Raw genomic sequence first — 13,357 nt, 5'->3', positions numbered from 1 at the left:
ACTGAGTACTTAGTGTATGCTTTTCACTGAGCCTTGTCAGTGAGACACCATGAGCGTTGAAAACAATTCCTGGACCCAGGGATAGCCCAGTGCAAGAGAAGAGCCACCCTGAACCTCAGCGTCCTTGTATCTAAAATGATGGCTGTATGATCTCTCTGAGGTTGAGGCTGGGCTTGCTTCTGCAGCCGTGTCCCAAGGGCTGATGGGAACGGAGGTGGAACACTACTTGCCTCGAGTTTCCAAGATGAGCTGTGTCGGACCAGGACAGTCGAGATGTGGAGGAGCCAGAGCTCAGGGTGATGGTCTCGGTGCTGATTTCTATCTTCATGCCTTCCTTTTGGAAATAAAACCCCAGTTTTCCAAAGTAGGTGCTTAGCTTTCCATTCTCTGCCCTTTTGGCACCGATAAGCTGACCATTGACTACAATCCCTGTAAAGGAAAACATGCTTTCTCCTCTGGGCCCCACGGGTGGGCACCACAGTTTGTATTTATAAAGTCTGACAAGTCAACAACGTCATAATACAAATATTTTTTTCTTTATGAGATATTTTAAAGTTAACATTCTTTTATAAAATAAAACATCAGCTAGCTTGTGCTCAGGATAGGTATTTTTAAGTTATACTTGCTTGACGTGATTAATATATATACATATATATAATTCAATTTCTTACTAGTTATAGCACTTTTAAAAGCTATAGTATATCTAATGGGGTGAGAAGAAAACGACTCCAGGTAGACACAGGGAAGTGTGGCTGCCATGCGATGAGTTGCTGCAAATGAAATCTGCTCTTGTGTTACCTGATTCTGGGTCAGACACCAGGCTTAGGATTTTCCCAGGTTCTGAGTCAATATTGAAACAAATATTCCTTTTGCTTTTGGGCAGGTAAATGATGAAGTGGGGGTCATTTTCCACTAGAAAATAGACAAGAAAAATAAAAACAAAATTATAAAAAGGAAGCTGATTTTTGTCCCTGTTGCTTACTGAGACAGGATCTAACTTTGCAGAATAGGCTGTCCTTGAACTTGTGATCCTCCTGTCTCAGCCTCCAGAAGGCAAGATTGTAATCCATTATGTTACCTCCTGACCCTTGCTTTCATCTCACGCTACACAGTTCATTTCAGGTGGTTAATGTAGACTTGATTCATTGGTCAATGTCAAGGCTGGGCACTAGAGGGCACTGTTAAGGTATGAAACAATGACTCCTTTGGAAAAGATTTATGGCAAAATTTTCCTTCTATATAAGTACTGTACTTATGGTGGTTTGAATAATATTGCTCCCCACTCCCACCCCAGGTTCATATATTTGAATGCTCAGTCACCAGGGAGTTGAAATACTTGAGAAGGATTAAGAGATGTGGCCTCTTGGAGGAAGTGTGTCGCTGGCAGGTTGGGCTTTGCGTTTCAAAAGAGAAAGCCTGTCCCAGTAGCTCTCTCCCTGATGGCTGCAGACTGCAGATCCAGATGTGAACTCTCAGCAACTTCTCTGGCACCCTGTCTGCCTGCATGCTGCCATACTCCCCGCCGTGATGATGTGTTTCTAGGCAATGGAACGCCTCCTTACACTAATCACTGTAGCTTTAACTTTTGATAGGGTTGGAACTGGACTGAAGATCTCCATGTCAACCTTATATATTCCTGAAATCCTAAGATTTATGGGCCAAGCACCAGTTAGACTTTGTTGGATGTCTAGATATGAGAATCTTGCTTTATAACTACCCTATAGCCATTACTCCATAATACAGGTGGGATAACTGAGAGCAGAGAAGTTAGTGTACAGCCCATGTTTACATTGGAAGAATTTGACCCCAGGACAGTCTGATTCAGGGGCAGCCTCTTTGTTGCATCACATAGCAGACTAGACATGTGGGAGAAGCCTTGTGGTCATAGGAATGTCGTTTTAAAATGGGCTGTCTTGTCCCTTTTTGCTGCAAAAACGTTCCTTTGAAAAGTGACAGTGTGTGTGGTCCATGTAGTGAGTGGACAGTGTGATGTCCATGCTGGACACCATAGCATGTCCTGCTCTTGGGAGCCATTCACCACACAAGCCCTGCACACTGATCTTCCACTCAGGGTTCCTGCTCAGGAGTGTAGCTATAAGGAGCATTATCATCAACAAAAGGTAAACAGCAAATCATTCGGGTCCCACAACGAACAGTATTGGAGATAAGCCACAGGAAGTGAGATGAGGCCACTTAACATGGTCACCCGAGTCCTTGCTGTTGCTTGTAACAAAACGATGCTTGGTGCATGTAATAAACAATCAGAGCCTTTCTTTCTCTTTCCTCTCCCTCTCAGCTGCACTGTGATATGATGCATAGGACAGTACACACATGAGGCATGTGCTATCCCACGTAGTGACATCCTCAGCCATTCTCTTGTGACATGGGGTATTGCTGTGTGTCCACGTTGGCCTCAAACTCATAGTTCACCTGCCTTCACCTTGAATGCTGGGATTACAGGTGCCACCCACTCAGTCTAGAGTTCATTTTGAAACATCATTTTATTTCATTTTAATTTTAAGTAATTAATTTTGGAGACAGGGTTTCCCTGTATAGTGCAAGTCAGCCTTGCACCTATGATCTAAGATGTCAGTTCTGAAGATTATCCACTAATGTGTGTGTGTGTGTGCGTGTGTGTGCAGTGTATGTGTGTGTGTACATATGGGCCTGTGTTCTAACAAGTATATAGATTTCAGAGGGTTACTTGTGGTAGTCTGTTTTCTCCTGCCACGCGGGTTCCAGGACTGAACTCAGGATATTAGGCTTGTTAGCAAGTGTCTTCACCCTTGGAGACACCTCACTGGGCCATCTGAAGATGTTTTCTAAAGAGGAGAGTCTATTCAAGAGAACCTAGGGATCTTACATTAACAACAGGAAGTAGCCTTCTGTTTTCACTTCAAACATGCCACATGCTGCTGACCAGTGGGACCTTCCCTCAGGACAGATGCCTGGAGTGCTGTGAGGATGTCCAAAGTTCATTCTCTAAGAGAGAGATGTTGCAAAGCACATACATACACACACACTGCAGGGGCTGCCAGGAAGTCTGTGAAGGCCTCATGGCCTGCGCACGCTCACACACACACACACACACACACACACACACACACACACAGAGTCAGGGCATGGGCTAAAGCAGGGAAACCCGGGCAAACCCTCAGCTCATTAGCTTTCTGTCAACTTTGACAAGCACCAGCCATAGAGGTGGCACTGAGCTACACGCTGTTTGCCTCCTAGCTTTGCTGTGGCTAACGCTCCTGGTGTTCCGATCAGTTGCCTAGGTTACTTCCCAGTGACTTGAAGACCTTGCTTGTTGAAGCCACTGACTCTTACCTTGAAAACATGCAGGTATGTGATGGGTGACTTTATGATGCCAGAGGGCCATCACTCCATCTTCTGATGATGCGAATACTCCCATTTTCTGAATGTGTATCTCCTAACGGCCTCTGGAATCTAATTGTGTGTTTGTAAACCACAGATCCCTCCAACTCTTCCCCACACAGTAATTACCATTTCTCTGCCCTATACATATCTTCAAGCCCTAGGGCATGTGGCTTTGAGACCTGTATCATGTCCCATGTCTCCTTATGTTTGGCCACAGCATGAGTAAACATTATCTTTTGCAAAGCTTGTCACTTCAGTAATTGACCTAGTGTGTATGGCTACCATTTCTGTAAACTCTGGGGCAACAGCAGGAGCTGCACTTACTGTTACGTCCTCCAGGTGGCACCTCTGTCTCACATGTTGAAAGGGAATGTGTCCATTGTGTACTGAGAGGGTACAGTGGCACCTCTGCCCAAACTCTAACAAATATATGTTAGTGGCTTTCGAATGATCACATCTATGGTCCATGCCTCCCACATGCATGTGACAACGAATGCATTTGGGTCAAAACAAACAAACAAACAAAAGGATAGTTCTTACTCAATGATAACATCCACGTATTGAGCAACTAGTAGCTGCTTAACCAATCAAGACTATTCACCAAATGTGAAGCTGCACTCACTCCACCAATGCATTCCCACAAGAAGAGAATCTCTTCTATTCCAGAGAGCTTGCCTCATGCACTTGGAAAGAGTGTGAGGTATGGGTTCCAAGCCCTACACCTCAACATATGATGATATCTAGACATGGAGCCCTTCAGCGGGTCATTAGGTGTCCATGATGTCAGAGAAGAAGCCCTGATGCTTTCAGCACCCAACAAGAAGAGACACCAGACGTGCCCCAGCTATTTCGTTACGGCACTGCAGTAAGCACATGGGGCTTTTGACTCCCCGTAGAAGGCAACAAGGCCTGTAAAAGTCAGCTAGCTTCTCAAGACATGGAGATCCTATTCATTGATGGAAATTCACACAGGGTTCTGATGGGTTAAGAAGGGAGAAATGCTTTTACCTTGATTCAGATGAGTAGGTGGAGTAGACTCAAGTGGCTTCGCTCCGACTGCAAGCATGGCCGACATTGGTGTTGGAGATGGGTTGGCCCATGATGGGATGGGACCCGAGGCAACCTTGGTGCCATAATACAGTGCGCCTGCGTAGAAGAACTGCCCCCCATTAGTTCCCAGTACTCTTCCATAGAAATTGCACTCAGTTTAAAGAGTTTGATTTTTGCATCCTCTTTCCCAATCAAAGGTTCTCAACTAAGGTTTCCTCTTCTCGTGTGTGTGTGTGTGTGTGTGTGTGTGTGTATGCAGTGCTAAGCATCAAACCCAGGGTGTTGAGCATGCAAGGTAACCCACAACCTCTCCTTTTTAGTCAAAGTTTCCCCTCCTCTTGTTCCCTCTAGTATCCAATTCTTCCAGTATCTAGTACTATAAATTGATCTGTGGAGAAAGAACCCCTCTGCATAGTGACACATGCCTACAATCCTAGCCCTCAGAAAGTGGAGGCAGGAGGACCAGGAGCTCAAGGTCATCCTTGGCTAAATAGAGAGCTGGTACCATCATGCCCATTGGCAAAATTAAACTTAAGCCTGGACACTTACAGACACAAGGTGGAAGCAAACGGTGGATAGGAGATGGGAGCAGAGGTTTTGGGACATCAACACAAGACAAGAAGGCCACTCTCCATCTTGTTGCCCCATAAGGACCCAAAGTACTGACCTGAGCAGCAGGAGTGGTCCTGTGGCGGGGAGTCAGCCAGCATGCGTTCATCTCCAGCATCATTCTCGATCACCATGGAAGTAAGCGGAGTCACGATGTGATGGTCTAGAGACATCTGCAGGATTGTTTTTGTGATTTTCCTTTTGATGGCAGCTGTAGGAGCCAGACTTCTGTATTCAGAGGGTAGATATTGAAGAACGTCACCATATACCAGGGTGAACTTGGGCCCCAAACCTCTTTACTCCCCCTTCTGATAGTCACCCAACACCTGAGCACAGAGTGGGGATGCCTCAGACAAGTGGGAAACAGAACCAACTGGTTTCATGAGCCTCAGTATTTATCTAGTCATGTGGTATATATATATATATATATATATATATATATATATATATATGCGTGAGTGCATGCACACCTCTGTGTGTGTGTGTGGTGTGTGTGTGTGTGTGTGTGTGTGTGTGAATGCACACATGTGCCATAATGCCTGTGGGAAAGTCAGAGAACAACTTGTGTAGGTTGCTTCACTCCTGCCATCGTGTAGGAGCTCAAGAACAGACTCAGGTGGATAAGCCTTGCCACAAGCACATTGATCTGCTGAGCCACCTCACTGCCCCCAAGGGGTCAGTTTTAAAGACTTTATTTTTCAGAGTAGTTTTAGGTTCGTGGTGAAACTGAGTAAAGGGTACTGAGAGTGTCTCCATGTACCCTACCGACCCGTAGCCTCCTGGATTACAGATATCTTGTACAGGTGTCTTGTGTGCATGTGTGACCACAGATGAAGCATATACAGGTGTATCGACATATAGGTAAATGGCTTACACTGGCATTTACGTGTATATCTCGTGAGTAGATACGACAGACTTATCGCTGCAGAAATGTTCCATTCTACACATTCCCTGAAATCCTAGAAACCACTGATCTTCCTACAGGGCTTTACAAATCAATATTTGATGTCCAGAGCAACTTCTTTATGCTTTTGAGTAGAGCCAATGTACTTCTTGCTTCAAAACCACAGCTTATAGCCATGTGTATTTTTTAAATAGAACCTTAATGACATCAGGAATCTTCTCTGGGAGTTCCTTTATATGATGGTCCGTATAATCTAGTTCAGTGACCTTGGTCCATCTTCCTGAGAACCCTACCCAAGAGGTCAGGTGAGAGCTTTGCAATGATAAGTTTTATCAACTATCCCCATGAAGCTCTGGTGCATGTGTGCAAGTGTTTTTTTAATAACAGGATGTGATGTTAGAGATTTGAAATGCAGCTCAGCTGAGAAGCCAGTAATGGCCTAAGTATCAAAGAGCCGTTCCTTGGGGGCATTGTAGTCACACAGTCAAATGCAAATGGACTATTGACATGCACAGCAACATGGCTGAATGTAACAGTCATCCTAGCAGTCATCCGGCTGAGTGAAAGTCAGAAAGGGGTTGTATGGCTGTGTATGGTTTTAGCAACAGACAAAACCAATCGATGATGATACAAGGCAAAAGCAGTGGCTTCCTCTGGATGCAGTAAAGGAGAGCAAGGCGACCTTCAGTAGTTCTACATTTATAGCAGAATGGTCATAGATACAGGTGGTATAGAGATAGAGATAAGGATAGATACAAGTATAGGTATACATATACAGACAGATATAGATATCTTCAATGTATATGTGTATACATACATGTATATAAACCACATACTTCAAATCCATGCACTCCCAACATCTCACATATGTTGCATTTAAATTTTAAACATTTTAACTTTTTAAAAATGTATACAGGTGTTTTGTCTGCATGTATGTTTCTGTGTACCACACATGTGCAGTGCCCACAGATACCAGAAGATGGCACTACATTCCCTGGAATGGAAGTTAGAGGTGCCACGTGGGTGCTGGGAGTTGCACCCAGTCCTCTGGAAGAGCAGCCAGTTGCAGAGTTCTGTCTTCAGGCTCCTCGTTCCATTTTAATCAAAAAAACAAGGAGGAGGAGGGGGGGGAGGAGGAGGAGGAGGAGGAGGAAGGAGAAAAGAGAAGAAATAACTCAGCTTTCATTAGAGTGCTGTGAACAAGTCAGTAATAATCCAATCCCTCCATTAATTTGATACCTTTCTTGGTTCCAAATACTCCTTATTCATGATTTCAAATGTCCCATTTGCTGTTTGGTTGGAAGTATGGGAATTGTACCCAGAGTCTTGTATGTTCTAGGCAAAGGCTTTCATGCTAAGCTACATCCCCAGCCCTGACCTCAAATATTGTAGCTAGACATTTCATGTTTATAAATTTTCATGGTATACGCTCGTCTTGCCTTACCTCTCTGCCAGTAGTTGGTTGATGGTGAGATAGGCCCACAGCTTCTTGGTGAAGTCAGGGTCTGCATGCTTGTCCTTTGACAGAAACTCCTCCAAGTCATCCATCTGGCTCAGGGTTTCCAAGACCAATTCTGTGTTAGCCTGGACAAGGGGAGCATCAGTTAAAGGACATCCAGGGATCAGAATTACAGTCAACTCATCTGCTGTAAATGCACTTGCGGGTTATACAAGGAAGAGAGCCTTGACTGGATAGGCTTAGTGCACAAACTCCAGAGACTGGGCTAGGGTTTGGGTGAAAAAAAATGAGGTTTTAGAGAATGGTTGAAAAGATGGCAGAGATGCACCACGCCTTCTTTTTGAACTCTTGCTTCCGTTCTACGAAAGTGCTGGGGGAAGCAGAATGCTAGCTTGTTAACACAGAGACGGAGTGAACCAGGGGACCAGTTAGAATTTTTAGAATAAGCAGGAAAGCAAACATACCGAAGTTGCAGTGATGATGCTCTGGACTTCTGCCAGTTTGCTGGGATCAAATTTCCCTGCCACCACGATCTCAGAACCTCCAAAGTAGTTGTGGAAATTGTTTTGGGTGACATCTGTTACTGATGCCTGCGGGTAGTTAAACTGAACATTTCTGAGCAGCGGAGTAGAGACCTGGTTGTAAAATTTCTAGAAGTCATAGGAAAGGAAAAAAAAAAAAGCCCAACACAAACAGTTATTTTCATACCACTTTGTAGATCTAAAGTATTTCCCCCCTGAGGCTTCTCAATATGTAGCAGGTCTCTCTTAATTTATTTGCAGGGATCTCTGGGATGATAGACACCCATGGTCATGAACTCTGGGCAGGAAGACAAAAACATACTGTTAGGAAATTACCTACAGTTTAAGAGCCAAAAAAATTCTCCTCTTTTTGTTAGGATCAGAAATGAAAGCTTGTGGCATTTATAATAAAAGCTATCTGGGTTGAAAAAACCTGAATCAGAGCCTTATCTTCTAGGTAGCCCAAGCTTCCAATGCTATTCCTGGCATTGGCACAATTTGGTTGTCCATTTAATAAACACAAGAATCATGAAAAAAGGACACGAAACTAATTATTTGCTAGTTTCAAGCCAGTCACCATTTCTTTTTCTTTCCTTTCTTTCTCTCTCTCTCTTTCCTTCTTTCCTTTCTTACTTTTTCTGTGATGGACAAGAAAATTAAAAGGTAACTGATAGTGAACTTGAGAACTCCCATGGGAGCCCGTGGGAACCCCGTGAGAGCCCTGTGGGAACCCTGTGGGAGCCCCATGGGAGCCCGGTGGAAGCTCTGTGAGAAGCCCTGTGGGAAGCCCCCTGGCTTCGGAATGGCCATCCTAACTACAGAACTTCACGGAGAGCTATAGGCTTTAGGACTGAGAAACTGCTCAATGCCTTCCTTAAACTAACAGTGGGAGGGTTTTGTGTATCAATTAGAATAGAGTTATTTTACTTAAAAATCCAATAAAACAGTGTGTGTGTGTGTGTGCGCGCGCGCGTGCGCGTGAATATGTAGCTCTAGGTGGCTAGGTGGCCTGGAACTTGCTATGGACATAGGCTGGCCTTGAACCCACAGAGACCCACTTGCTTCTACTTCCTGTATGTTGGAATTAAAGACATTTGTCACCATGCCACTCAATTGGTCTCTCTCTCTCTCTCTCTCTCTCTCTCTCTCTCTCTCTCTCTCTCTCTCTCTCTCTCTCTCTCTCTCCCTCCCTCCCTCCCTCCCTCCCTCCCTCTCTCTTGTTTAAGGATTTTAAGGCACATTTGGACTTGGTTTACATTATAAAAATCATATCTAAAATGCCAACACAATTCAGAGAAAATAGGTGGCCATGAAAGCGGAATGAGAAACTGCTCGTGGGACGAGGAGGCTGGCAAAGCCCGAGGCGGATGAAAGCCTCGTTGTTCACAGAGCAGAAGCGGGTTTGGCCTTGGCCTTTCTGTTTACCGTTATTGGGTGCGGAAAGCAGCGATGAGAATGTGTGAGAAGGCATCTCAAGAGTTGCGAGAACTTTAAGAGCAAATGTGGCTCCGACAAACCCAAGGCACATTCAGGGGTCTTCTGAGGGGATCAGTATGAGCAATGGGATGATCTTCAGGAAGGGAGAAAAGGAATGTTACCTTGAGCTGAGCGGATGTGTCCTGGTTCCCATAGATCCGTTGAGCAATACCACGATTTTCATTGGACAGCCTCTTCAAAAAATCATAGTCGACATCAAATCCGATTCCCAAACTAAATAGGGAGATGTTATCTTGGATGCTCTGCTTCACATTTTTCTGAATTTTGGACAGTTTTAGTTCCCCTAGAATTGGTGGTGACAGAAAGGCAAGAGGAACCAGTAAGAAGAGGTTAATCTTCAAAACCCGAGCAAAACTAAAACTGTCCTCCGATCCAGCAAGTCAAAGCTTAGAACTTTTAAAATGGACACTCTCTTTCATGAAGGTTTGAAGTCGCAGCAATGGTGCCTAGTAACATTCCTTGGGTATGGAGACCTATTGGAAACAACTCAAAACAGGTCCCCCATAAAGGAACTTGGTTAAATTATGGTGCAACTGAGCTGGGAAAGCCTATGCAGCCACTCTACGTATTCATAGTCAATAATCTCGAAAACATTCCAATGTTTTATTAGCATACATTATTTTATGTAACAATGAGATTTATTGTGGCATTTTTTACATACACATAATGTATTTCAGGCGAATTCTCCTTGTTATCATTTTTTGTCACTGCCCATTCCTGCTGATCTTTTTTCTTCTTCCAACTAGCCACTCCTCTACTTTCACGTTCAAAGACACTGCATTTTGTTTCTGTCAGAGAGAGAGAGGTCTGCGTATGTGTGAGTGAGCAAGCCTCAGACGTGTGTGCTCAGACACCCGAGCTCTTCCTGTATTGTTTTCCACCTTATTGCCTTGACATTGCTTCTCCCACTGAACTGGAAACTTGCTGTGTTGGTGAGGCAGGCTGACCAACAGCTCCTGAGACTCTCCTGTTTCTGTCCCCACAAGGTTTTCTCTGTGTTTCCTGGAACTCATTCTAAAGAGTAGGCTGGCCTCAAATTCAGAGCTTCTCTTGCCTCTGCTGCCCGTGTGCTGAGATTAAAGCTGTACAGCGTCCCGACCACTATGTCCAGTTTTTAATGTGCATGGATTCTGAAGATTCAAACACAGATCTTTTTGCTTGTATAGTAAGTACTTCCCGCCCCCCTTAGCCATTTCCTCAGCCCCATCAAAGGTATCTAAATTTAAAAACATTTACTTAATTTATGAGTAAGAACAATGTCTTCATGCATGTATGTGCACTGCATGTATGTGCATAATATATGTGCCTAGTGACCTTAGAGGTCAGAAGAGGACATCAGATGTCCTGGAACTGGAGTGATGGCAGTGAGACACCTTATAGGTCCTGGAAATCAAACCCAGGTTCACTACGAGAAGCAAGTGCTTTTGACCACTGAGCCATCTCTCCAGTTCTTTAGAGTTGTTTTTTTTTTTAAGTTTTATTTGTTTTATGTAGGTGAGTACACTCTAGTTGTCTTCAGACACAGTAGAAGAGGGCATCAGATCCCTGTGAGCCACCATGGGGTTGCTGGAATTTGAACGACTGAGCCATCTCTCCAGCCCCGAGGTTTTGTTTTTTTTTTGTTTTAAAGGAAAATCAAAGTAAACGGATGCATGTAGGATAAACGTATGTGTAATGCATACATCCTTACGTATATATGTATATATACATACACACACAAATATGTCCATAGAGTAAAACAGGGATGTACTCATGTCTAAGGAAGCGAGAAGCCAGAGATGTACTCCAGCGCAGAAGATGAATGGCTAGGGAATCAGAGCACGTAACAGGCAAAACATATATATATATGTGTGTGTGTGTGTGTGTGTCTGTGTGTGTGTGTGTGTACAATTTCCTTTTATTCTTTATGATATTATTCAAAACTTACATTTTAAAAGCTACAAGATACAAATGGAGAAAAGAGGGACTCTACCACAAACACATAGCAATTGCTTGGGTTGGCGTCAGTGCTAATGAAAGGGGTGCTCCTCTTCTTCTGAAGCCTCTGCTGCCACTGTGATCATTGTCTCCCTCCCACACTTTTCTCTTATTTGTCTGTACAGCATGGGTTACACACCGTCCCTGTGCACACAGCAAGGCATCCATGGCCGCACCACCTGGCATCCATTATTCCTAATTCTCGCCAATATGAAGGCGCACATAAAATAGCAGCAGGTAATAGAAACAGGGAGATGCTGAAACTGTTTTGCAGATAAGGAAAAAAATTATTTATTGAAAGGTCGTCCAAGCCAGCAGTCATTTCTCCCATGGCAGCTGGAAAGGAAGCGAAGAACAATAGAGACTACATTCCTGTGGGAACTGAGATAAATACGTACCATTCTCCACTCCCATCTACCATCTCCCCAGGCCTAATGCTGAAGAAATACAGGCATTTGCCTTCCCATGTCAGCAGCTCTCACAATATAGATGAGAGTGCAACCCTACTTTTCTGAGCCTGTTTTGTGGGGGGAGAAACAGAGGCATTCAAGAGCAATGTCTGGTTAACAGTGCTGCTGAAATGGTATCCTATTCTGGTTTTGCACATTTCTATATATTTATTTCCTTTGACTTTCATTTTTATTTCTATGCCATACCTTTCACCTTTCATTAGCTCTCCTCATGCAAAGGCAAATCTTCTCACACAATTTTTTTTTTAAATGCTCCTGGGTGCTTCTGGGTCAGGAGACTTCCTTGCAGAAGCCAGGGTTTAAAATGTTTTAGAAATGTACATAGATGCCATTACAGTTCCCACATTAAACAAATAACATTCTTCCAAGCAACAGTGAAGACATTTGTCAAAACAAATACTTGCCTACTGTTGGATCTCCATCAGAAACCAAAATGATCAGAGAGACTGAGTCGGGGTTCAGCAATCCCATGTTACTGGCTTCATTCAAAATGAAAATTGCTCGAAGCAGTGCCTCGTTGATATTCGTGCCTGTTAAAATAATATAACGTGTGCTCTCATGTGCACACACACATCATAACTTGGACTCATGTTCATCTGTCTAGCTTCTTATACATAATTTGCTCAATATTAAATTCACTTGACTGCTTTCAAAGTAACAATTTTTTTTTATCATTAAGATCTCACAGTGCAATAAATAGTTTACTTTAAACTACCCCCTTTGAGATAAATAAACCCTTTGGTGCATTGGTCTGTCATCTTGTAAGGCAACAAATGTAAGGAGTCAAAATGACCTTGCTGAAATTCTCTGGAAGATATTTATATTTTACACATACACACACACACACACACACACACTCACTCATACATACAAACATACATACATACATCACATAGTTAATAAGGAAGCCTAGAATGACTTACTAAACAGTTTTCCATAAAATGTTTAAAGACATGTGTGAGCAGTATTGTGTCTTATTATTTCTCCACAAACACATTGTGTCTTATTATTTCTCCACCAATACGATTCAATTATTTAAAAATCAATACATATATTTAAAGAAGATTACAGCAGATTGGGCAAATACTAGATTGGTAGAGAATAACAATTCTTGGTTGTTGTTGTAGACAGGCTTTACTGTGTACTTCATGCTGGTCTTGGACTAGCGGTAGCTCAGGGGACACTGAACTTTCACATCTACTTCATTGTTCTAAGCACTAAGATTATAATACCTGTCACTACACTCAGCAGGGGCTATGAGTCTTGTGAGAACCTAGACTGGACTTTTTAGGAGTTTCCCTGTAGGCTTTGAAGCAAATTCACTCACCTCCACTAGGCTGAATTTTCTCAATGTATCTCTTGGCATCTGCAATTTGTGTTTTAGTAGCTGAAACTAAATCATTTCTCCAGGTTCGAACATTATGGTTGAAATCAACCACAGAGAATTGATCATCTGTTCTTAGATCATCCAATATTGTCTTCATTGCCT

The 13,357-nt window shown here is 43.3% G+C and overlaps 1 protein-coding gene across 1 annotated transcript in view; it reads right to left on the bottom strand.

The window, feature by feature from the left end:
* Positions 1–13,357, bottom strand: part of Itih2 (inter-alpha-trypsin inhibitor heavy chain 2) — a 34,696-nt gene that overhangs the window by 2,957 nt on the left and 18,382 nt on the right. Inside the window, exons 10-18 of the mRNA XM_021184669.3 lie at positions 13,196–13,357; positions 12,273–12,398; positions 9,523–9,704; positions 7,868–8,053; positions 7,389–7,528; positions 5,099–5,268; positions 4,390–4,527; positions 799–912; positions 231–429 (exon numbers count right to left, since the gene is read on the bottom strand). The exon at positions 13,196–13,357 is cut by the window's right edge and continues 7 nt beyond it. Of these exons, the coding sequence (XP_021040328.1) occupies positions 231–429; positions 799–912; positions 4,390–4,527; positions 5,099–5,268; positions 7,389–7,528; positions 7,868–8,053; positions 9,523–9,704; positions 12,273–12,398; positions 13,196–13,357 (1,417 nt within the window). The remainder of the gene's footprint in view (positions 1–230; positions 430–798; positions 913–4,389; positions 4,528–5,098; positions 5,269–7,388; positions 7,529–7,867; positions 8,054–9,522; positions 9,705–12,272; positions 12,399–13,195) is intronic.

The sequence above is a fragment of the Mus caroli genome, unplaced genomic scaffold (genome assembly GCF_978045245.1).
Source record: "Mus caroli unplaced genomic scaffold, Mus_caroli_1 scaffold_2, whole genome shotgun sequence".
NCBI classification, from domain to species: Eukaryota; Metazoa; Chordata; class Mammalia; order Rodentia; family Muridae; genus Mus; species Mus caroli.
Note: the sequence above shows the minus strand (reverse complement) of the source record. Positions and strands in the feature narration are given on the sequence as shown.